This window comes from Natrix helvetica, assembly GCF_964273705.1.
Source record: "Natrix helvetica genome assembly, chromosome: 1".
Lineage (NCBI taxonomy): Eukaryota > Metazoa > Chordata > Lepidosauria > Squamata > Natricidae > Natrix > Natrix helvetica.
The window spans coordinates 53,668,984-53,692,545 of NC_138548.1; the positions used below are offsets into that span (position 1 = coordinate 53,668,984).

The 23,562-nt window shown below is 37.6% G+C and overlaps 1 protein-coding gene across 2 annotated transcripts in view; it reads right to left on the bottom strand.

The window, feature by feature from the left end:
- Positions 1–23,562, bottom strand: part of NRXN3 (neurexin 3) — a 1,287,124-nt gene that overhangs the window by 736,098 nt on the left and 527,464 nt on the right. For both annotated transcript variants that reach the window (XM_081936219.1, XM_081936218.1), the window contains exon 6: positions 1,661–1,780. In XM_081936219.1, the coding sequence (XP_081792345.1) occupies positions 1,661–1,780 (120 nt within the window). The remainder of the gene's footprint in view (positions 1–1,660; positions 1,781–23,562) is intronic.

A 23,562-nucleotide genomic window follows, 5' to 3' on the forward strand; every position in this document is an offset into this window, starting at 1 on the left:
AAAAAATACTGTTTTGAAAATCCACAATGAGTATACTAAACAGTTGTAAATATGAAAAATAGATTGAGTTGTCATTAAAAGATTTTCCTTCTTAAAAAAGCAATGAATACATTTTTTTTTATTTTCTCCCCTCAACTTTGCTTTCTTTTTCTACTAAATTTACAGTCAGATCATTATTTAATTTCTCCAGGGAAAATGTATTCTTGACAGCCAGGTGACTTTGGGCTTTCTCTTAGCCAAACCCACCTCTCATGCTTGTTGTTTTAGGGAAAATAGGAGTAAGAAGGAGTATTAGGTATATTTGTTGCCTTGAATTATTTATAGAAATAGTAAAGATCGGATATAAAAAACAAACAAACAAACAAACAAATAAATAATAAAATGTGCTAGAATACAAATACATATTTTAAGCAGCTCAAAATAGATTATGTTGAGCTTATAAATTGAAATCTTTATTTTTCAGTGCATCTTGATATGTACATTTAAGTCCATGAACACATAGAATTACAGGACTGTTTTCAACTTCTTCACCATAATACTGATTCTACCTTTATTGTATATGTATTGTATTTGTATTATATCATTGTATACAAAATGTGTATCAGCTTGAGGGCTATACTTGGCTTTTTAGCAGGGCCATAGTCTAAAAGTGGTGGGCTACTTTAAAAAAAATAGCTTTTATATTATCCATTTATATTACAGTATTGTGTCTAGTTATATTTTTATGGAGAAGAGGAAGGGAGGGAGGGAGGGAGAGAGAGAAGGAAGGAAGGAAGGAAGGAAGGAAGGAAGGAAGGAAGGAAGGAAGGAAGGAGGGAGGGAGGGAGGGAGGGAGGGAGGGAGGGAGGGAAGGAAGGAAGGAAGGAAGGAAGGAAGGAAGGAAGGAATGATATGTGATTACCTGCAAGAGGTAATGCAGTGAACACAAAAAGAGAAAGTAGAGAAAAGATAGAAAAGCAAAAGGAAAGGAAAGAAATTTAGGAATTTAGGTGCAGTATAGAATGGATAAGAAATGACTTGGACATGGCGAGAAGATGATAGAACATGGGAACTACTATGGGCCTCATCCAACTCACTGCCAGCTTGCATATGGACTGGTGTGAAGTGTTTGCACTTCTGTCCTAGACTAGTTATACAGAGGATTTTTGCAAACTTTTAATCAGTTTTTCTTAAATTCTTTCAAGAGTCTAAAAAAACTTATAGAATATGTTCCTGATTTCATTCCTTGCACTGGGAATGTCCACAGACTTTCACAGGAGATGATTACAGATATGAAGTAGAAAAGAATGTAGAACTTAACATACTAAGAAGCATTGTCAGCATTGATTGTCCTAGACATGAATGAATCAATATTCATTCTTTACAGGACTAAAGCATGAATATAAACAAAATAGTCTAGAATCCTCTCTTATTCCCATCATCCTTTATACAGTGTTCCAGACTTCGGTCTGAGTCAAGTGCTTACCTGGCTAACTTTGTTCTTCATAGTGCTGAAATCAGTAGCTGTGGTTGCATCTGTGCCACATAGTTTACAGTGTGATCCACTTTGTTTAGGTCCTTCATTCTTCAGGTATATCTCACATAATTATGTCTTATATTATGGGACGCAAGTTCAAATGCAAAGGAGTCACATTTAGTAAATAGAGATGAACCCACTCACCTTCGGCAACATCATCATCTACTGTAAGTTTGAGACTCTTTCCTCGGCGTACCACACGGACTGTGTGCCACTCATTATCATTGAGTTTTTGCCCAGCATAAAGGGTTTCTGGTCCTTTACCTGGAGACAGCAGCAAGTAGAAGCAAATGTTAAAATCACACCAAATGCATAGAAACATATTGCTTGGTTAGGAAAAAAAACAAAACACCACTGAAATCACCTTGGTGTGAATACGCAGAAGCTACTTAATTCAGAGATGGCAGAAATATACACACTTAGATATCTAATAAACTTGCACATTTGGTCTAATTAAAACTGAAGGAGGTTATTATTCTCTTACGATGACTGCTGTCCTTTTTCTGTATAGAAAGAATGTATGTGTTCTTCATGTTTTATCATCTAGTAGATCGGTATCTTACCTTTCCTCCCAGAACTGAAGATGGCTTTCATAAGAATCTTCTTTCATTTTGTGCCTACCCAAGTCTTGTGAGGTAGGCTTGATTGAGAAGTGGTGATTGGCTAATGAACACTCACTGGCTAAGTGAGTTCCCATGGCTAATGATGAATTTGAATCTGGACCTTCTTGGGTCCAATCAAACACCTTAAACGCTATTGCCATAAAGGCACTTTTATCATTCTTAGATTAAAGTTTATCACATAAACTAACATGCCATTTCTTAATTTCATTATCAATAGATCTTCTATTACTCCTGATGATAACTTATACCAGATTGTTTTCAGCAAGCATGACTTCACATCAGGTCAAGCATAAACCACATCAAACCCACTGTATTCACTTTATGCCTTGCAACAGGTATTATGACATTCCAGACTTCTCCCTCTGTTTTATTACTGAAGTATTTTTGCAGGCCTAATTTCCACGTAAACATTTTTCTACAAATTCTCTGGTAAACAATGCTCCTAAAGGCAAAACTGAATGCAACAGTTTTTAGTTTTGTTTTCCAATAAATATACATTTAAAAATTCAGTGCTATTAAAGAAAAAAAAAACAATATCATTTATGGTAAAAACAAAACCATGCATATTGTGGTGTGCATAAATGAGTTCCAACTACAAATATAAAACTAAAAGCTCTTATGGTGTAGGAATTTGCAAACAGCATTAACTGAAGTTTAAAGGCTTACACTACAGCATGCAGATTCTACTGTAATGGAACTTTGGGTAAACTGAACTTCAGTGGTGGTTCTATGACCAGGCATGTACTACCATATGTGGTGGCTGTGCCAAAAATCCAAAATATACTGGCAGAATATCCAAAAGTGGTTGATAGAGATAACCGAAGAGGAAATAGAATTCACACTGCAACTATTTCTCTTGGGAATTATAAACAAGAAATATAATAAGGGGGTAATCTTTGTAACAATACATATTATCATGGCAGCAAGAATGGCCTTTGCCCAAAATTGGAAAAACAGGGAAATTTCACATGAAGGGGAAATAATTAGGAAAATCTTGATCTGCGCTCAAATGGATAAATTGACATGGGAATTGAAGAATAAAGATGAATCAGAATATTATAAGATCTGGGATAATTTTATCGATGGTTGGAATATAAAAGGGAAAGCCCAAACTAGGCATGAGTCAAGATCCATAGAATGGAGACTAGAATTATGTATGAAATGATAAATGTGAAAATGTACAAGATAAACACAAACTAATACGGCTGCAAATAGGTTGCTTCTTTCTTTTTTGTAAATATGGTATGGATCAAATGTTTTTTAAAAAAACCAGGGTGGCTAAAATATATAACTGAACATCTTAGCACGCATGGCAGAGATTCTGCCTGGACAGTTTACACTGTGTCCAACATTTTAATTTATGTTTAATAAAAAAACTTTTTAATAAACAAATTTTAAAATGGGGATTCTATGTAAGGCAACATTCTCATTCAACAAATGATTTGGATTAGGAGGATGAGAGTTGCATTATTGCCAACTAAATTCCAGGATGGATGGTTACCTGCTATAAGTCTGTATTCAGCTAATATATATTCTAATATTATAATTAGATATTCTAATGTCTAATTATATTCTAATATATCCTTGAAAATTTTTTAAACAATCCATGTTGTTCATGGAGCAAATGTCCTTGCCTTCAATGTGTATTAATTATTATGTTAGGATAATAATAAAGGACAATATAGTCTGTGATGAAACATGTACTTATTCTAGTTCATCAGAGTGGTTGATCTGATTAAGTTGTTTCAGAAACTGACTCAATTTCTGCTCCTCTATATAAGTGTCCTCTATATAACTAGCCATTTCAACTGCTGAAATCCATGTCTAAGCAGTGAAAGTACAGCTTTTGGGATGAATGGAGACTGAAAATCCAAATGTAGATATGGATTGTTTTATTCTATTATTATTTCTTCTTCCCATAATTCTATGGACTTTAATAATTCTTCCTATATTTCCAGAGTTTCAAAATACAAACATTTAGAAATTTGAGTAGAGTCACTTGGGATACACTCAGTTTGAACAAATTATCCCAGAGTTGGTTGCCTTTATTATGAAGAATCATATAGCATAAATGTAATAAATATGACCAGCAGATTATCATATTTTTTCCTTGCTGATGTTCTGTAAAAAATGTACTAATATTAAGTACATTCTATGAAAACATTTAACAACTAGTTAAATGTGACAAAATTTCAATCGCTCTGCTGTGTACAAGGATTTTGCTTTTTAGATCAGGCACAAAACCCAATAGGAGTGACTAGACTGATGCTATAATTATAATAGGCAAGTCAAATAAATGATAGCCAATAGCAATTGTTTAAATGTAGCCAAATAATTTCATATTTGTCTGTTTTGTGATGTCCACGGGACTCATACATTTGTTTTTAAGGATGGGAAACTTTTAGCTGGTTCTGTTAGATTAAAGGATTGTGGTTTACTCTAAATGATATATTGGGTGGAGTAAATACTGTATTGGTATTACTTTACTTTCTAGAGTGCAACTATATGTAAAACAAGTGACATTCAGAGATCAAAATTCTGAGTAGCTCAGAGGAGCTTGCAAGAGAAGGGATTATCCTATCTTCTAAGACTTTTTAGCTATTCTTGGAATAAACTTGCAATGTGATTATTGAAAATCATTTTAAAATTATTTACCACCTCTTCCTTCTTTGTTATCTAGCTTTGTTGTTTTCTTTGAATGCCTTTTGTTTTTGTTATTTGGGAGACATCTGCAGTGAGAAAAGAACTGTTTGTCAGCCGCAATTACCTCCTGTAAATTTCACAGTTATATCATCAAAGTTGTCACAGCAACAAAGTTTAATAATATAGGCAGCAGTGCAGGTGGTCCGTCCAAAAATAATTTCTAAAAATATTTTTTTTTCCTTATTCCATTTACAGATAGGGAATTGGCAGTAAATGACCATAAAAGGGGGGGGGGGGGGAGACTGAAAGAAAGAACAGCAAATAGACTGTTTCTATTTTCTGATGGCTTTTATGAAAGGGCAACAGGTCACTAAGTATTTGTTGTTGTTATTGTTCATTATAACATAAATCCAAATAAGAAGCAAGAAGATTAGCATATACTGTAATAAATGCAGAAGAAGAAAATTATGCCTGAGTGAAAGATTAATTAGTAGGTTTTCATAATCTAGAGCAGGAGCAGGAGATTGGACTAGAAGACCTCCAAGGTCCTTTCCAAGTTTGTTATACTGTTGTTGTTATTATTATTATTATTATAACACTGTCCTCATAGTAAGAATGGCAGGAGTAGCAATACATTCTCTTGATTTGGAGACATGCATTCTCATAAACTCTCTCTGTGAGGATGTCAATTTTCAAAGTCCCTTTGGGGAGAGGGGGCAGTATAAAAGTCTAAATAAAAGTAAAAAGTAAAGTAAAGCCATTTTTCCTTTTTGCAGCTTCCTGACTGCCACATACGTTAGCCTGGGAATTTGGGAGCCATAAAAACATTCTTTCTTCTCGGAATCAAGGACCCTTGCCTACCCCTGAATGGCAGTGGTTGAAGATTGTCTTCAGTTGCATTGGAGTATTGGATTGGACCATGTGATGAACTTGTGAGTGGGGCAAGGGTTGTGGACTTTCAACTGGATAGGGGAAACCTGGAAACTTTCAGATATGGGTTTTCCCGGATGTGCCAACATGACATCTCTAATAAATTGGAACTTTGAGGAACTTCAGGCCTTGGAGTTTTATTTTATTGGGTGTGTTTCTTAGAATCCTGACAGAGGATTAATTATCTTTAAACTAATAATTAAAAGATATTAAGCTGTCCTCAGTGAATGTAGTTTGAATGTCTCAATGTAAAATATACTCTTATTCTTAAAAACAAGAAGAAAGAAGAAAATTGGATGGATGGATGGATGGAAGGAAGGAAGGAAGGAAAATAAAATAAATAAATAATAATAAAATTGATTGTTTTCTAAATAGAATATCCCTACCACAACATTTTGAGGAACATTTGGGGCAACATGAAAATGTAATGAATGTGTCACAAACATTAAGTCGAAAGAGATGAATGCAATGTTAATATACAAAGCAAACATTCTAATGAATTTTATTCTGTGTTTTCAATGGCATGAACATACACAAAATTGAAGCTAATTGGTTTACTATTTATCGCATATACATATATATTGGTTAAATAACCATTATCATTAAATATAAAGGATTGAAAAATAACTGACTTCCTTGAGGAGCATTGTAACACAGAAACAAATGAACCACAATAAATTATAAATCCATTCACATTCGCTCACACATTTATTCCTTATGCAAATACTAGTTTAAAACATTCCTTACCAGAAAAATTCTTGCAGCAAAACAAGGATCACAGAATAGGCTTCAGACTTCTTAGCCTTGCTTTTACTTTTCTTACCTGTAAAGTCTCTTTCAGTCCATCTTTCCAGATTGAGGGAGACCATTGCCACATTTTAAAATAGCCAAACTCAATGTACTATTCTGCTCTATACACAATGCTCACATCAAAAGAGCCACGCCACCCCCACATCTGACAAATTCAAAAGCTCAATAAGTCAACTTCCTACATTTTCATTATGATCTGTATTACAAAAACCCCTACAAGATAAAAATACAAATACAAATAGTTTTATTATTTTTAAGGTATATATTTTTTTCATCCAATTTGTATACCACCCAGTTATATTCCATAAATCTGGGCAGTTTACCATAAAAACAAAAATTGCAACACACAGTAGAATCCAAATACTCCTAATCCAAATTCTGTACCATATAGTCGAGTAGTCTCTTAAACATCCACAAGATAGACTTTACCACTTTACAAAATTTGGGGGGCGGGGCTCATAAAATTCATAGGGCAAGTTTCATAATGGAACACTGCCACTGAAACAGAGCACCTATGGGTCCTTTATCTCTTTCCCTTAATGCAGGTTGAAGACCCTCAGGACAGTTTCTGGAATAGACAGAGGACTGGCAAAGATGGTCCTGAAGGTATATGGAGGGTGAACCACTAGGGCTTCAGAGGTTAAACCAGCATTTCAAATTCAATCCAAAAATATACAGGTAACACTTTTGCTATACTGCTAAACTTCCCCATCCCCATTGGCTAATCAGGATATTGCATTTTGGCCCAGTTGCATATTCTGAATCAGTTCCATGGCCCAGGTCTCAAAATCTGAAGGAGCAAAGCTGTTCTAGCTGATCCAGTAGAATGCCAGCTTTAGGTGACATCAAGGCAGCATTCGAACAGCTGGAGAAGTCAAGTGAAAAAGTACGCCTTCAAATTCCTAGACTTAGTAAGTAGAATGGAAAGTAGAGAAAAGATGCTTAGTGAGGTTCCTTGCCATGCTTGCCTTAACTAAAAAAGAAAGAAAAGAGAAGCTGACAGTTGTCCTATTTAAGAAGCACCTCTGACCCATATTTCATAGTCTGATGCAGTGTTTGGTATGCTGGTGCCTTCTGCCCATGTGAGAAACATGACACTCTGACCCTTGTGAAGTCTGAAATCTGCTTTGGCAAATTATCTTTCCAGAAACTCTGATTTATGCTCCTTTGCTTGTTGCTGTTTATCTACCTAGTCTCGAGTAAATTGCTTACTATTATCTAGCAAATGGGTTTATGTGAGATACCTGTGAGAAAAAAATCCCCCATCGATTTTGTTTGTCAAAAGATTGAAAAAAATGATCACATGACCTTTGGACACTGCAATGGTCATAAGTATGAGTCAATTGCCAAGTATCTGAATTTTGATCACATGAAAAGGGGAATGCTACAAAGTGTGAAAAGTGATCATAAGTTGCTTTTTTCAGTGCCTTTATCACTTTGAACTGGTTGAACTGTTGTAAGTTGATGACTACCTGTAGTTCAATTTCAAAATGATGAGGTTATGAGTCATTGTCACAAGCCTCCCAGGTCCAGAAAGGCCTGCAATTCCAGATAAAACTGAGCAAAAGCCTTCTTCTGATGACTGGCCATCCAATTCTACCAATTCTATCTACATTTCTTATCAGCCACTGGGGAAATTAAATTAAATATAAAAAATAGAATATCCACAGGGACAGATAATGTTTCCAATATTCAGTTGGCTAATAAAATAATATGCCAATATCAGTGGTGGGTTATGACCGGTACGCCCCGGTACAGACATACTAGTGCCTGCCGGGAGCACCGGGTACCATTCCGGTCCAGTGGTCCGGAGGGCCCACCCACGCTCCTTACCAGTATTTGAGATTTTTGGGGCTTCCACGCACGGAGCGTACGGTGGCTGCGCAACGCTCTGCTGAGCACCTGGAGCATTACAGAGGCGTCACACAGCATTGTGGGTAAGGACGCATGCATGCGCTGCACATGTTCACTGTACCAGTTGCAACAGGATCTGGAACCCACCACTGGACAATATGCTATCTCTTCAGTGATCTCTTATATTATATTACCATGCCAACCTCTTAAGATGTTTTATAAAAACCTAAAATTCAATAAAAATGATATGAAAATGTGTTGATTGGCTCTAGTGCATATCTTAATATTTGCAGCATGCACATTGCTCACAGATTCTCCAGTTTAGAAAACAACTCGGTGTCATTTTTAGCTACTTGACTTTCACATGTCACAGGGCTTTTCTACTAACACACTTTCCACAGTAAACTGCAAACACTGGAATTCAGATAGAATCCATAAATGACATAATATTTACAAACATGTTTGGACTATTCTATTGCCAAATACAGAATAAGACATTCATTTTAGCTGAACTGAAGTAAGTACAACAGTGTTAAGGAGGCTATGCCAAAAAAATCTATTTTTTTAAAAAAATGATGTCTATTCCATTTCTGGCATTGCATTATTTTTCAAAGAGAAGATTGTCTCAATAAAAAGGGGCACTTGTCTTAATAGAAAGTTGAGATATAGCCTCTAAAAAAACTTCTCCAAACAGTCTGCAGAACTCAAATACAAACTATTTTGAATTTAAGATTATCTGGTTTCAAAGCAAAAATATACAAATTTTCAAATGCAAAAAGAGTTCTAACCATTGTGGAGGTGTATTTCTGAGCAAAAAAAACCAAAAACATTTCCAGGATAATCAGAGCTAACCCATTTTGAACTTGAAATAACTATTGTGAACTCAACAAGGAATATTTGAACACTGAAACGTTTTTAATTTTGAAATGTTTTGCATGCCCAGTTCTGCAGCTTTTACGTTTCAGGAAAACCAGAAAGTGTTGGTGTTTATCACCAGAAAAAAAAATGTCTAAAATGCTTAAAGATACTTCAAATTTATGTTGGGAATATGAACAAGAGGGCATGCTTTTATCATGCTTGATGGACAGGTTTAAAACAAAAGACAAAAATCATGATCAAATGGAAATTGGCAGCCTTTCTAGATGTTTCTGTAAATCAATCTAGGAAGGAGAAAACATTCCCGCATTAAGCCAACCCATTATTAAATCAGAACATGGTAGTTAATACTGAGGGCAGTGCAACAGAACACTTTCAATTGCTCCATCCAAACAAGGCCACGGATGGCAGAACATTGCATCTAGCGAAGAAAAATGCTTTCCTATGCAAGATGGAGAGAGTGTTGGCAAAGTAATTAGGACAGGGGTGTCCAAATTCTGGGAGTTGAAGTCCACAAGTCTTAAAGTTGCCAAGTTTGGACACCCCTGAATTAGGAGGTTGTGGTTTCAATAAGAGCGACCTTTTATTCTGTCTTTCTGTAAATTCTAGTCAGGATTTACTGCTTTGTCTCCAAAGGAGCTCTCTCAGGCTCTAATATCCTCAAGGACTGGGTTGAGATTGAAAAGTCACAGGATCTTAGATCTCAGTGTCAGGGTTCCAACGGATGCCCTAATTAAATCAGGAGCCTTTCTGTCCAGGAAGAAACAAACTTATCAATAACAATTCAGTGGGTCAAGGTTTAATGCCAGTAATTTATCTGGTAGATTCTGATGAACAACTATATGATACAGTAAGAAATACAAACTCTATGTCACTTTTCATGTTAGATTGGAAAGCCCATGTGGCCTTATAGACCCAGAGCAGCTCCATAAAACAGAAATCTTAATGACTTTGCCCTAAATACATGTACTTACATACGGGCAAAAGTTTTGTCCTGCAACCTGCTGTGGTGGCACAGTGCCAGCATTTCAATTGTGACTAGCTCAAGGTGACTCAGCCTTCCATCCTTCTGAGGTCAGTGAAATGAGGACCCAAACTATTGAAGACAATATGCTGACTCTGTAAACTGCTTAGGGAGGGCTGCAAAGCACTGTGAAGCAGAATATACTGTAAGTCTAAGTGCTATTGCTTTTTGCTACAGCTTCTTGAAGGAAACTGCAGATTCCACTCAAGTATAGAATTCAGAGGTAGGCTGCAAATCCCAGGGCTACCAGTTTGCTTGGGCTCGTGCGCTTCTACCGATTTGCCCAATCCGGGCCGAACCAGGAGCAATCCATCTCTGATAGAATTGTAATATTTTTGTCTATATGGGCTTACAGAAATTTTGCACACTTCTCTAGTAAACGTATGAAAAATGTTTCAAGTGAAAAAATAAGGTGTTTTAGGTATAGGTATAAAATTTCCAGTTCAGAGATCAGATGAATCTTACATCTTTAGATTCTCTTATCCATCTCTGACAAACTTCCAGGTTATTTCTCTGTCTCTGGCTTGTTCTGACTATCTTCTTTAAATGTGAAATGTATTTGGATGTGTAAAATGTAACCATTTAAAATATTTTAATAATTTTATTAAATATTAATAATATAATACTTATATTCAGTTAATATAATTTTATATACCATTTTCTTTCATATAACAACATTCCATTTTGCAATACAGTTTCCAACTTACCACTACAAACTTCTGATCCCTCAGTTCAACAAAGATTGTGCAACCTGCCACCCAATTTAATTTTTAGCAATCTGTAAGATTATGTTTGCATTATCAACTTTTTCACAGATGAACCTTGCAGGGAATATTTTTGGAATCTAACTTGGCCATGGATTGCATTACAGCCTAGTATTACTTGTTACTGGAATACATTCAAATTTTAATCACACAAAATCAGTATGCCAAATATTTAACAGTCATGTTCCATATCAACACTGTATGTATCAGGGTGGGTTCCTGCCAGTTCTAACCTCTTCTATAGAAGAGGTTCCACAAATCTACAATGCCGTTTAGAACCGGTTCCAGCACCCTCCCCCCACCTGTCCGCTCATCATCAAGATGAAGAGAGAGAGGAGGAATTCTAGGAGTTGAAGTCCACAAGTCTTAAAGCTGTCAAATTTGAACACCCCTGGGTTTTTTTTCCCTAAAGGGTTAGGGGTGCAAGGGTCTTGTAACTTGACAGCTTTAAGACTTGCCTGCTCCAAATGCCAGAGTTTCTGAGCCAAAATTTTGGCTTGCTAAGCCAGAGCGTTGTTAAGTTAATTTCACCACATTTTATAAGTTGGCCATGCCCACCCAGTCACATGGCCGGCACGCCACTCCCACAAATTAGTGGACCAGAGGAATGCCATCGATATAGTTTACTTGGACTTCAGTAAGGCTTTTGATAAGGTAGACCATAACCTACTACTAGATAAAGTAGAAGAATGTGGGTTAGACAGCATCACCACCAGATGGATTCGTAACTGGCTGACCAACCGCACTCAACATGTAGTTCTCAATGGAACTGCATCTACATGGAGGGAAGTATGCAGTGGAGTACCCCAAGGCTCTGTTTTAGGCCCAGTTTTGGTCGCCACAATATAAAAAAGATGTGGAGACTCTAGAAAGAGTGCAGAAAAGAGCAACAAAGATGATTAGGGGACTGGAGACTAAAACATATGAAGAACGTTTGCAGGAACTGGGTATGTTTAGCTTAAGAGAAAGAAGGACTAGGGAAGACATGGTAGCATTGTTCCAATATTTCAGAGGTTGCCACAAAGAAGAGGGAGGCAAACTATTCTCCAAAGCACCTGAGGGTAGAACAAGAAGCAATGGGTGGAAACTAATCAAGGAGAGAAGCAATTTAGAACTGAGGAGAAACTTCCTGCAGTTAGAACAATTAATCAGTGGAACAGCTTGCCTCCAGAAGTTGTGAATGCCCCAACACTGGAAGTATTTAAGAAGATGTTGGATAGCTATTTGTCTGAAACGGTATAGGGTTTCCTGCCTAGGCAGGGGGTTGGACTAGAAGACCTCCAAGGTCCCTTCCAACTCTACTATTGTATTGTAAAGCAGGCCACAACTACAGAAGAGGTTCTAAAAACATTTGAAACCCACCACTGTAATGTATGTATGCATATTATGTTAAACCAGGCTACATTCATATTTATCACATAGTAACTATGATGTAGGTGTGGAAAAAGTTGTTCTTATGTGGATCGAGGGGTATATCATTTGTTTGGAAGTATTCTGGTGGCCAATGATATAAATCACAGTTTCCTTCCATTTGAATGAAAGGTGTAATGATGGTTTAGGCTAATATTTCTCCTCCTCAACAGTTTTCAGATGTATGGACTTTAATTTACAGCATTTCCCTGTCAGAATATCATTCATTCATTCAATGTCCATCAGACATCACATGTCTACACCAGAGGTGGTATTCAACAGATTCTGACCAGTTTTGGAGAAAAGGTAGCGGATATTTTGAGCAGTTTGTAGAACCAGTAAATACCACTTCTGACTGGCCCTGCTCCCATGTATTCTCTGCCTCCCGAGTCCCAGCTGATCAGGAGGAAATGGGGATTTTGCAGTAATCTTAACCTGGAGTGGGGAGGGAATGGAGATTTTACAGTATCCTTCCCCTGCCATGCCCACCAAGCCACGCCCAAAGACCCAGTAGTAAAAAAAAAAAAGAATCATATTCTGATATTCAGACAAAGGAATTATTCTCCATAAATCCATTCTTGAACAAAATAATAAAATATTCACAATTATCAAATTGCACTTTGTGGAACAGTGTCAAGATTCTAATAAAAGATCAAATGAGGAAGGGAAAGATATTTGTGGCATGTGCTACTTCTCTAACTTGTATAGAAACATGTACTGCCAAGATCACATTACACTTTCAGTCTGAAAACAGTTCCCTCTCTTCTTTCCCTGAACCTTGAGCCACAATCTATAACCTTAATACATGACAATAATTTCCCCTAGGAAAATATTAACCTAGCATATCACTCTGTCACATACTTTAAGTAACATAAAGTTTATGGCATTGTTTGACAGGAAAAAAGCCCTACACCAATAAAATATAGGAACATCTTAAAATGTTCCAAAACCACAGGTAAGAAAATTAAATTGGAGGCCACTAAGTAAGAAAACTGGCCTCAAACAATGCAGAGATCTTGGAATCAAAAACACCTGTTTAAATTGTCCTCTGTCGGAGAAATGGTAGAATGAGTAATACTTTGGAAAATGAGCATTTAGCAACCTTCAGTAAAAAAGAGTAGTGGTTCAGATAAGTTGGTTGGTAAGAAACTATTTTTCATCCACAATGTCCTTTCCTCTGGCTTGGAAAGCATCCCCAGGGGGCTCACTCTCTCTTAAATAATGATACATTATGACACATTTTCACACTGCCAACAACAGCCTTGGACACTGGATTATATACAATACCTGCCATATTGCCTTTCTGACTGTACTATATACAACTGATTTCCCCATGGAGTCAAGTTTATAAGACACATTGAAAGTATTCCATTTTATTATAAATTAGGTGACTATCAAAATATTCACATCCTCAAGCTACTATGGAACAAAAGTACAATTAAAACTACAAGCAGACACATAACTATAGGACGAACACAAGATCATTTGATTTTGCTTCCCACAATGGTCTTGCAAAGCTTACCAGTTCCAAAAATGCTAGGCCAACTAGCAATTCTGGGAATTGCATTTCCAAAGCATCCCCTCCCCTCCATTACTTCTCGCTTTTTAAAAGAATCCCTGAGCATTGCAGGTGTTCCTTATATTTTGAAAGAATGAGTACAATAGCTGTGACCATGCAGTGCTACCACGATCCACATGGAAATCGTTCTCATCCATATTCCCTCAGTTTTCCGACTTGCTGGGTGTGACAGGGCATTTCTCTCACCAGAGCATCATTAACTTATTCTGGACCTCTTTTTTATCATATTTAGATCACAATCCAAATTGCCTCTCACAATTAAGACAATGACTCTTAACATGAAATAACCACAGCCTTTAAGATAATTATTTTTAACATGAAATAACCACAGTGTCGTACAAATAACCAAGCAGACCTGTTAGTTTATCATGCTTTGGCCTGTGTGATATTGTAAATCACATTGCTATACTTTCTTCAATAACTATGATTAGACAAATCATGGCTTAGTATGAACTGTGAAGCCATTGAAAGTGTATGGGTATGTTTTAAGAACAAATGTTGCCCCAATAATACAAAGAATTGCAGCTCATTTACCTTTTATAAAAGGGCTTCACATCTGTGAGGCAGGGGCTAGGACAGGCGGTAGCTCACCTCGCGGTGGACCGCCAGCTCGATTCCAAGATCCAACTACAAAAACGGAATGCACAGGTACAGTATAGGTGGTACCTTGCTCAGTAGTAGTAACTGTGAGAGGGATCTTGGAGTCCTAGTGGACAACCATTTAAATATGAGCCAGCAGTGTGCAGCAGCTGCCAAAAAAGCCAACACAGTTCTAGGCTGCATCAACAGAGGGATAGAATCAAGATCACGTGAAGTGTTAATACCACTTTATAATGCCTTGGTAAGGCCACACTTGGAATACTGCATTCAGTTCTGGTCGCCACGATGTAAAAAAGATGTGGAGACTCTAGAAAGAGTGCAGAGAAGAGCAACAAAGATGATTAGGGGACTGGAGATTAAAACATGAAGAACGGTTGCAGGAACTGGGTATGTCTAGTTTAATAGAAAGAAGGACTAGGGGAGACATGATAGCAGTGTTCCAATATCTCAGGGGTTGCCACAAAGAAGAGGGAGTCAAACTATTCTCCAAGGCACCTGAGGGTAGAACAAGAAGAAATGGGTGGAAACTAATTAAGGAGAGAAGCAACTTAGAACTGAGGAGAAACTTCCTGACAGTTAGAACAATTAATCAGTGGAACAGCTTCCCTCCAGAAGTTGCGAATGCCCCAACACTGGAAGTCTTTAAGAAGATGTTGGATATCTATTTGTCTGAAATGATATAGGCTTTCCTGCCTAGGCAGGGGGTTGGACTAGAAGACCTCCAAGATCCCTTCCAACTCTGCTATGGTATTGTATTGTATTGTTAATATTGCACTTCAGGCACAAAAATATATGCGGGTTCACAGGATATAATTTTAAGAAGACTATAAACTACCAAACATATTTGCTATGCTCTAATGTCTTATCCTGCCATTCTCCCTGGCTAATCCCTTCTTAATTTCTATTTCTACCTCTCCTTTAATAATCTATATAAATAAAAATGTAATGTTTGTTTGTTCAAAATCTCAAATCTCCGAAAGGTCTTCACCGATTGCTTTGAAATTTTGGCACAACATTGCATTCAAATACACACATGTTTTTATATTTATATATGTATATATGTATATTATATAGATGTCACACCTGTGACAGGTAAAAATATGGTTTTTTTTTGTAAAAACATACTTTTTTGAAAACCAGCGCCATCTGCTGGACGTAAAAGCAACACATGCTATACTAAATATTTCACGATTCCATTACAATGTTTCCGATTGCATTGTGAGCCTCAAGTGGGACACACCTGTTCTAAATTCTACTTAATATTACATTAATTTCCATGTGCATTAAAAGGAGCTCATAAGATGACAACACTAAAGATCAGCGATGGCGAACCTTTTTGGGCTCCCGTGACAAAAGGGGGAGCGCAAGGGGGTCGTACACGGGCGTGCCATACCCATAATTCTATGTGTGCGACCCCCCCTTGCGCATGCGCACATGACCCCCCTTTTGGCCTGTGATAGACCCATTTTTTGCCCTCCCCAGGTTCCAGAGGCTTCAAGGAGCTTGGGGAGGGCAAAAACAGCCTCCCCCACCCTCCCGAGGCTCTTTGCTGTCTCCCGGGCTGCACTGGGGGTGACTGAACAGCCTGCTCTTGGAAATGAAGGCTGTGGTCAATGGGCTTGGTCCTGGGCTCTTGCTCCATCTGCCCGGGAGACGGAGCACAGGGCAGAATATAATGGCCGTTTTGGAGGGAATGGACCCCACACCTTCCACTTACATCCACAGCAGCCACGCCTGCCACCTTCAGAGGCAACAGAGGAAAGTGCTCCTCTTGGCGGGGTGGCTGAGCTGGCCCGCGCCAGGCCCCAAGCTTTGTGATCCCCCAGACAGCGCACAGACTTTGTCTCTATTGAGCCCTGCGAAGGCCTGCCCTTTGGCCAGCCGACCCCTGGGAGACCCATTTCCTGGCTCCATGTTACTGACCTGGGTTATGGGGCAACCCCTGGGCATTATCCTCTTCCCCCTACAATGCTGTTGCCGCCGCTGCCTCTGCAAGACATGTTGCCTACGCCCATGCCCACAATTACATGTTGCGTGTTCTAGAGTCGGAAACCAGACAATCTCTATATCTGCACACACAACGGAACAACAAAAATATTGTATACCCAAAAGCATTGTGAAATTAAACATGTTAGAAACTTGCGCTTTCTCTTTTCTATCTTTTCCTTTTAACCAGACTGGACCACAGCAACGCATGGCCGGGTACAGCTAGTTGATCTATAAATAAATAGACATTTTTTTTATTTTTTTCAATGAAACCTGATACTCAATTACTAAACAAATGAGGTTTTTTTTTTCTGTATTTGATGAACAGCTTACAAATAAAAACCATATCCGGCAACATAGAAGCAGGATTTGCTTACATTGCTTATAGCACAATGTAAGCTAAATGGATAGGTCAATGCTCTTATCTGGCAGCTGCCTCTCCTCATTTGCATTATAACAGATCAAAGCCTCTGACCATTTATACTAATTTGCTTTTTTAAGTCAATATGTACTTTCTGAAGCAAAATTCTTTTCTAATGCTTATTATGTAACCTAGTGTTTTTATTGAAAAAGATAATAGACCCAACACTCAGATCCAATTTGGCCTGGATCGGACAAAGTGGTAGTGGCGGGGGTGGGAGGCTCTGCCTACCCACCTGGATGCTTCTGTGCATGCATGCGCATGAATGAACCAATAGTAAAAAAAATGGAAACCCACTATGGTCCACACTGTGTGGTGTCAAAAACATACATTATTTATTTGCATTTTTAGAGATGTGAGATTTTTAAGAGGCAAACTAATATCTTAAGCCCTGAAGTTGGTTAAACCATTATATTCTTAAAATGCCACTCCAAAATGGAGTCAACTCCTGCTATTTTCAGAGTGTGCTCTCCAGTGTATCCTATAAAATTGGATGTGGCCTTGTGCACCCCTTCTTCAAGATTTCACAACACTGAACCAGCTGTCCATTCCAATTTTTCTAAGAAAGGACTGGCTCGCGGCATAGATTTATGAATTACATTAAAGATTTAAAGGTTTCCCTTATTCCAGCGGTGTCCAAACTTGGGAACTTTAAGACTTGTGGACTTCAACTCCCAGAATTCCCCAGCCAGCTGTGCTTATTTGCTCCCCCCCACAAATCCCTGTTATGAAAATGAATGAAACCAGCCCTGAATGCACTGAGCTCTTGATGTCCCTGCTGTGCTGGCTGGGGAATTCTGGGAGTTGAAGTCCACAAGTCTTAAAGTTCCCAGGTTTGGACACCCCTGCCTTATTCAAATAAAGTTCAAACTCAAATAAAATATAGAATATAGTAACCTTTCCAGCCGAATTGGTACCTATTTATATACTCACAATTGCATGCTTTCGAATTGTTAGGTTGGCAGGAGGTGTAATAGGAGCTCACCCTGTCACACAGGGATTAGGTCTCGAACCCGGACTGTCAGCTTTCCAGCTGAGAAGCTGGAAAGCATCTTAGGCAATGTGTCATTGTGCTGCTCAGGTACATCATATGTACCTTTTGACATCTTTATTTTCTTAACAAACAATTGAATCATTTTTTAAAAAATTATGGATGCCTTCTACAAGGAATTTTTAACTAAGTGTGTGTGTGTGTATGCTCTATCCTAGATTTCAGTCTGCAAACCAATGAATACATTATTGGAGATAAACATTGTTAGGTTTGGTAGGTCATATTTCTAAAGAAATATTTATACAATCATATTTCATGACTGGTATAAAAACAAAGCTCTTTGGAATTTCTCAAGAGCAAGTTGTGATTTGGTTAATTTCAGAGACAGACTTCTGTCAAACTAATTCAAAACATTCTCCAAAATAGAAGAAAAGCCATAGATTCATTCATTGGGTATCAGGGCTCTTCTCTCTCCTGTGTTTTGAAAATAAAGGGAAAATTCTTAGTAGCACACTTATTTCCTTGAGGTGGAAAAGTTGGTAGGATGATATTTTTTAGTGAGATGAGATTAAATATATTTTGGACAGCTGGGAATCAGTAGGGTTTTTTTCCCTATTACATATTTAATCTGTGGTTCACTACATCACTTAATCTTTCTAAAGGTTACTAGTAAGTGCTCAGTTCTGATGTGGTTACACAGAATAATATGAAATGAATTAAGATTTTTCCTGGCAGGTTCGTTTCAAAATATTTTTTTATCACGGCAGCACAGATACTACATGGCATTAGTCATCAAACAATTTCCTCTTATCACTTTTGGTGTCTAGGGTTAGAAAGAAGTCTTCATTTAATTTAATTTAATCGTACCTTAAGTTCTTCATCAGTCTACCCATTCTTTGCTTCTGTGCTTTGTGTTTTCAATAAAACTGTCAGTTGGAAAAGATGCTACTTTTAATTTTAATTATTATTTTTGGACAGTCTAACATCGATATTGGTTTAATAAAAATAGCAACTTCCTTTAATATTTTTAACCCAGGAGAAAAATATTATTTGCCAAATAAGTGTTTCAACTTTATTCTGATTTTGTATTACTTGTACATTTTATGGAAGTAAGTACTATTGTTCAAAATGCCCCCTACATGTTCCTCCCTAGGCATCTGAATTTCTTTTCTTTTGCTTGCCCATTTTATGAAAAGTTAATGTATCTAGCCAGTGCAAATACAATAGCAGAGTTGGAAGGGACCTTGGAGGTCTTCTAGTCCAACCACCTGCCCAGGCAGGAAACCCTATACCATTTCAGACAAACGGCTATCCAACATCTTCTTAAAAACTTCCAGTGTTGGGGCATTCACAACTTCTGGAGGCAAGCTGTTCCACTGATTAAGTGTTCTAACTCTCAGGAAATTTCTCCTTAGTTAACCTTAGTTAACCAGTCTAACCTTTATAAGCTAAATTTTCCATATTATAGGACATGACTAATTCTTCATGACACGTATCTTTCCAGAAATGTAATTTTCTTACATCAATGAATAGTGCTTGATTCACAAACTCTATGTTGTCATAAACATAGCAGCTTCTCATAGATACTTTTAATGGGTGTGTTTAGAACACCCCCGCTCAAAGCGAGATCCAGGGTCAGATTAATGATCAGTTGAAGAATTAGTCATGTCCTATAATATGGAAAATTTAGCTTATAAAGGTTAGACTGGTTAACTAAGGTTACCTAAGGAGAAATTTCCTGACAGTTAGAACAATTAATCAGTGGAACAGCTTGCCTCCAGAAGTTGTGAATGCCCTAACACTGGAAGTCTTTAAGAAGACGTTGGATAGCCATTTGTCTGAAACGGTATAGGGTTTCCTGCCTAGGCAGGGGTTTGGACTAGAAGACCTCCAAGGTCCCTTCCAACTCTACTATTGTATTGTAAGTAGATTCCCATATTGGATAAGGGTTCAGAATAGATGATCTCCAAGGACCTATCCAACCCTTACATTCTTTGTTTCTCTGTTCTTTCCAACAGTTCTATCCAAATCATTATTGTGATAATTGTGGTGGTGGTGGTGGTGGTGGAGGAGGAGGAGGAGGAGGAGAAAGAAGAGGAAGAGAAGGAGAGGAGGAGAATCATGATGGACACTAATAGTAGAGTCACCTCTTACGCTAACACTAATGTAGTTTCCTTTGGATTTGGTTTCATGTAATATGAAAATTCATTCCATGCCATTTACCAAACTGTGTTTATGGCTTTGGTTCAATAAAACACTATGATTTGTTCAGCCCGATATAGTGAAAAAAAAAAAAACCATAATAAGTGAATCAAATCACTGAGCAAGTTTAAAATAATATTAAAGTTTTAAACTATGATTTGCAGAAAAAAATATAATATACTGGTTCACACATTATGCTAAGATTAAAAACAAACTGCACTATAATATAGTGCAATATGCACACCTAATCATCTTGTTTTTTGCCTATGGCCTTCTATACAAACCAAATTTAAGATCAAAATCCCCTCCCCCAAATTTCTTTTTCCAACACAGGTCTTTCATTGTGTTAAAATACTATTTCTAATCCATGTTGTCTACAAATGGAAATTTTTCAGAGTTTCATAAAAGGAAATTTCCTGTTCTACCAGGAGATACCGTATTGTTTCTGAGATCATTTTCATTTTGCATAAAATATAGCTGATGATGGCATACTGAATGTGAAATACCTGACACACCAAGAGACTGCAAGACAAGATAGCAAATTGACCATGAGGTCGCCACGATGTAGAAAAGATGTGGAGACTCTAGAAAGAGTGCAGAGAAGAGCAACAAAGATGATTAGGGGACTGGAGGCTAAAACATATGAAGAATGGTTTCTAGAACTTGGTATGTCCAGTTTAATGAAAAGAAGGAGTAAGGGAGGATGATAGAAGTGTTCCAATATCTCAGGGGTTGCCACAAAGAAGAGGGAGTCAAGCTATTCTCCAAGGCACCTGAGCGTATAACAAGAAGCAATGGGTGGAAACTAATCAAGGAGAGAAGCAACTTAGAACTGAGGAGAAATTTACTGACTGTTAGAACAATTAATCAGTGGAACAATTTGCCTCCAGAAGTTGTGAATGCTCCAACACTGGAATTTTTAAAGATGTTGGATAACCATTTGTCGTAAGTGGTGTAGGGCCTAAGCAGCGGGTTAGAGACCTCCAAGGTCCTTCCAACTCTGGTATTCTATTCTATCTCTGAAGAATTACAGAAGAAAGCAGATAACTAGATGAAACAATTGGTATTGAGAGCTGAAAAAGGCTGGATAAAAACAGGGAGGTTATTTCGTACTGTGGACCATTTAAGAGAGGTGGTAGAAATTGTTCCATTAATCTGATGAGTCTTAATGATCTCATTTATAAACGGGGTAATACTCTTTAACATCCCAGCTCAGAAAGTTCATTAACAGTCCCCACTGCTGGAAAATCGTTGCTTTACATACTGTAAGACAATGTTTTCCATCCTATCATCAAAAAGTCACCTGGCTATTTGTGATAATAATGCAGATAGCCCCAAGTATGGGTACACTAGTTAGAAAAAGTATAACAAATACATCTCACTTGCCCAAACTAACACTAAGAATAGAATGGAAAGTAATTTGGATGTTCATTGACTGATTTCAAGTTGCTGTTGTTCTTCAAGGTAATATATTTGGTCTTGATATGTTCTCCTAAGCAGGAAAAAAACAAGCTAACAAAAAGAAGAGCAATAAAGACATTCAAACAATAATCCACAGTTGACAAAGGCCACTTCTATTACATCAGGGGTGTCAAACTCAATTTTGTTGAGGACCTCATCTGGGTGGTGTTTGACCTTGGGGGACTGGGGGGACATGGCCAGGATGGGCATGTCCAGCTTGATGTCACTCATGTCAGAGGTACCTGTGAAGACCCGAGCACTCTGCCAGTGAAAACAGGCTCTCAAGCTCCATTTTTGGCTGCAACTGCCTCCAGCAACCCTCTGCCAGCGGCCTTCCTGAGCTCAGTTTTTGCTGGCAGAGGCCTTGCGGGCCTCTCCTTCACTGTTTCCAGGGCAGCCCAAAGGGCCAGATCTAAGCACCCCATGGACTGGATTTTGCCCCCGGGCCTTGAGTTTGACACCCCTGTGTTACATCCACAGAAAGAAAGCACAACAGCATACATCTGTTTGGAAGAATCAGCAGCTTTGAGACACATTGCATTTTCTGTACTCTCTGCCTGCCCCAATTCTTTCTATAGCTCAGAGAAAACAATGTTTTTCATACCTCAAGTCTCTTAAATCCATGATCTTAACTACTTGAGCTATCATTGGTTATTGCTATGAAAGTCACAGCAATTCCAAGAGAAAGATTATTAGATTCTTCCTTAAACACAGAGGGTGTCAACATTTTCAAGAAAATACAACTGATTCTTTGCTTAAATCAGGTCTTTTCAATATGTTTTTTCTTCATGGAACCTCTCTAAATACCCAACAGGTGTTTGGGTTAGTGCAAGGTATGAAGCTAGGGTTTATAGATATAAATCCAAAGGAATTCTGGGATTTGAAGTTCTATTATAAGTTACAGCCAGCTAATATAGATGGTAGTCATTCCTATTCCCAGGTCACACTTCATTGAAGAGAACTGCTGGCAGTTTCAATGACTATTTCCAGAACATTACTTTATAAACAATATACAATGAAAAGGAGTGTCAATTGCCTGGTCCAGATGTTAGATAAACCTGCAAATACACACTGTAACAATTTCTTCATCTACAGAAGAAACATAGAATGTTACCTGATTCATCCGCAGTTGACTGAATCTTTTTCCAACAGAGATGCAGAAAAAAAAAATTGTTTTGAGTAACATGACTAAATTTGTTTGTTTTTTCGGTGATATGAATATCACTTTTAAAAATAATAATAATGTATATGTATGTGTCTATATATTTATGCTGCTGAACATTTATGTGCTAAAATTAAAATTATACAAAAAAGGATTTAAATCTGCATTTAACTGAAAAGATTGATAATCTCCTCCCTGTCCCAATAACTCCCAATAAAACAGGAGCATTATGTTTATTTAGCTGAAAATCTAATAATAATAGCAGATGATATTTTTCTGTTCGGTTATCTTTTTCCTGAGAAATCATCTTAAAGTGAAACTAATCTTTCTTTCAAATACATATAGTCCTTAGATCATTTGTACTTTAATACTATTATGTTGTTATTGTTGATTTTGTTTAAGACAGTAAAAATGAAGTCAGATCTTGTAGAAAAGAACCACCTTGGTTTGACAAAAAAAAAAAAAAAGACATTCATTCCAGAAAGAATTCACCATTATAATAAGCTATGAATACAGAAAGTCATTTCACACTCCTCTGTGCAATGGCCATGTAGCCCAATTGGGAAATAATGGCTCTCTAGACCAGTGTTTCTTAACCCTGGCAACCAGAAGTGGTATTCAGCTGGTTCTCTCTGGTTCAGGCAAACTGGTAGCAGTGGCTGCAGGAGGCTCCGCCCACCCGCCCTGTGCATTGGCAGAAGGCGGTGCAC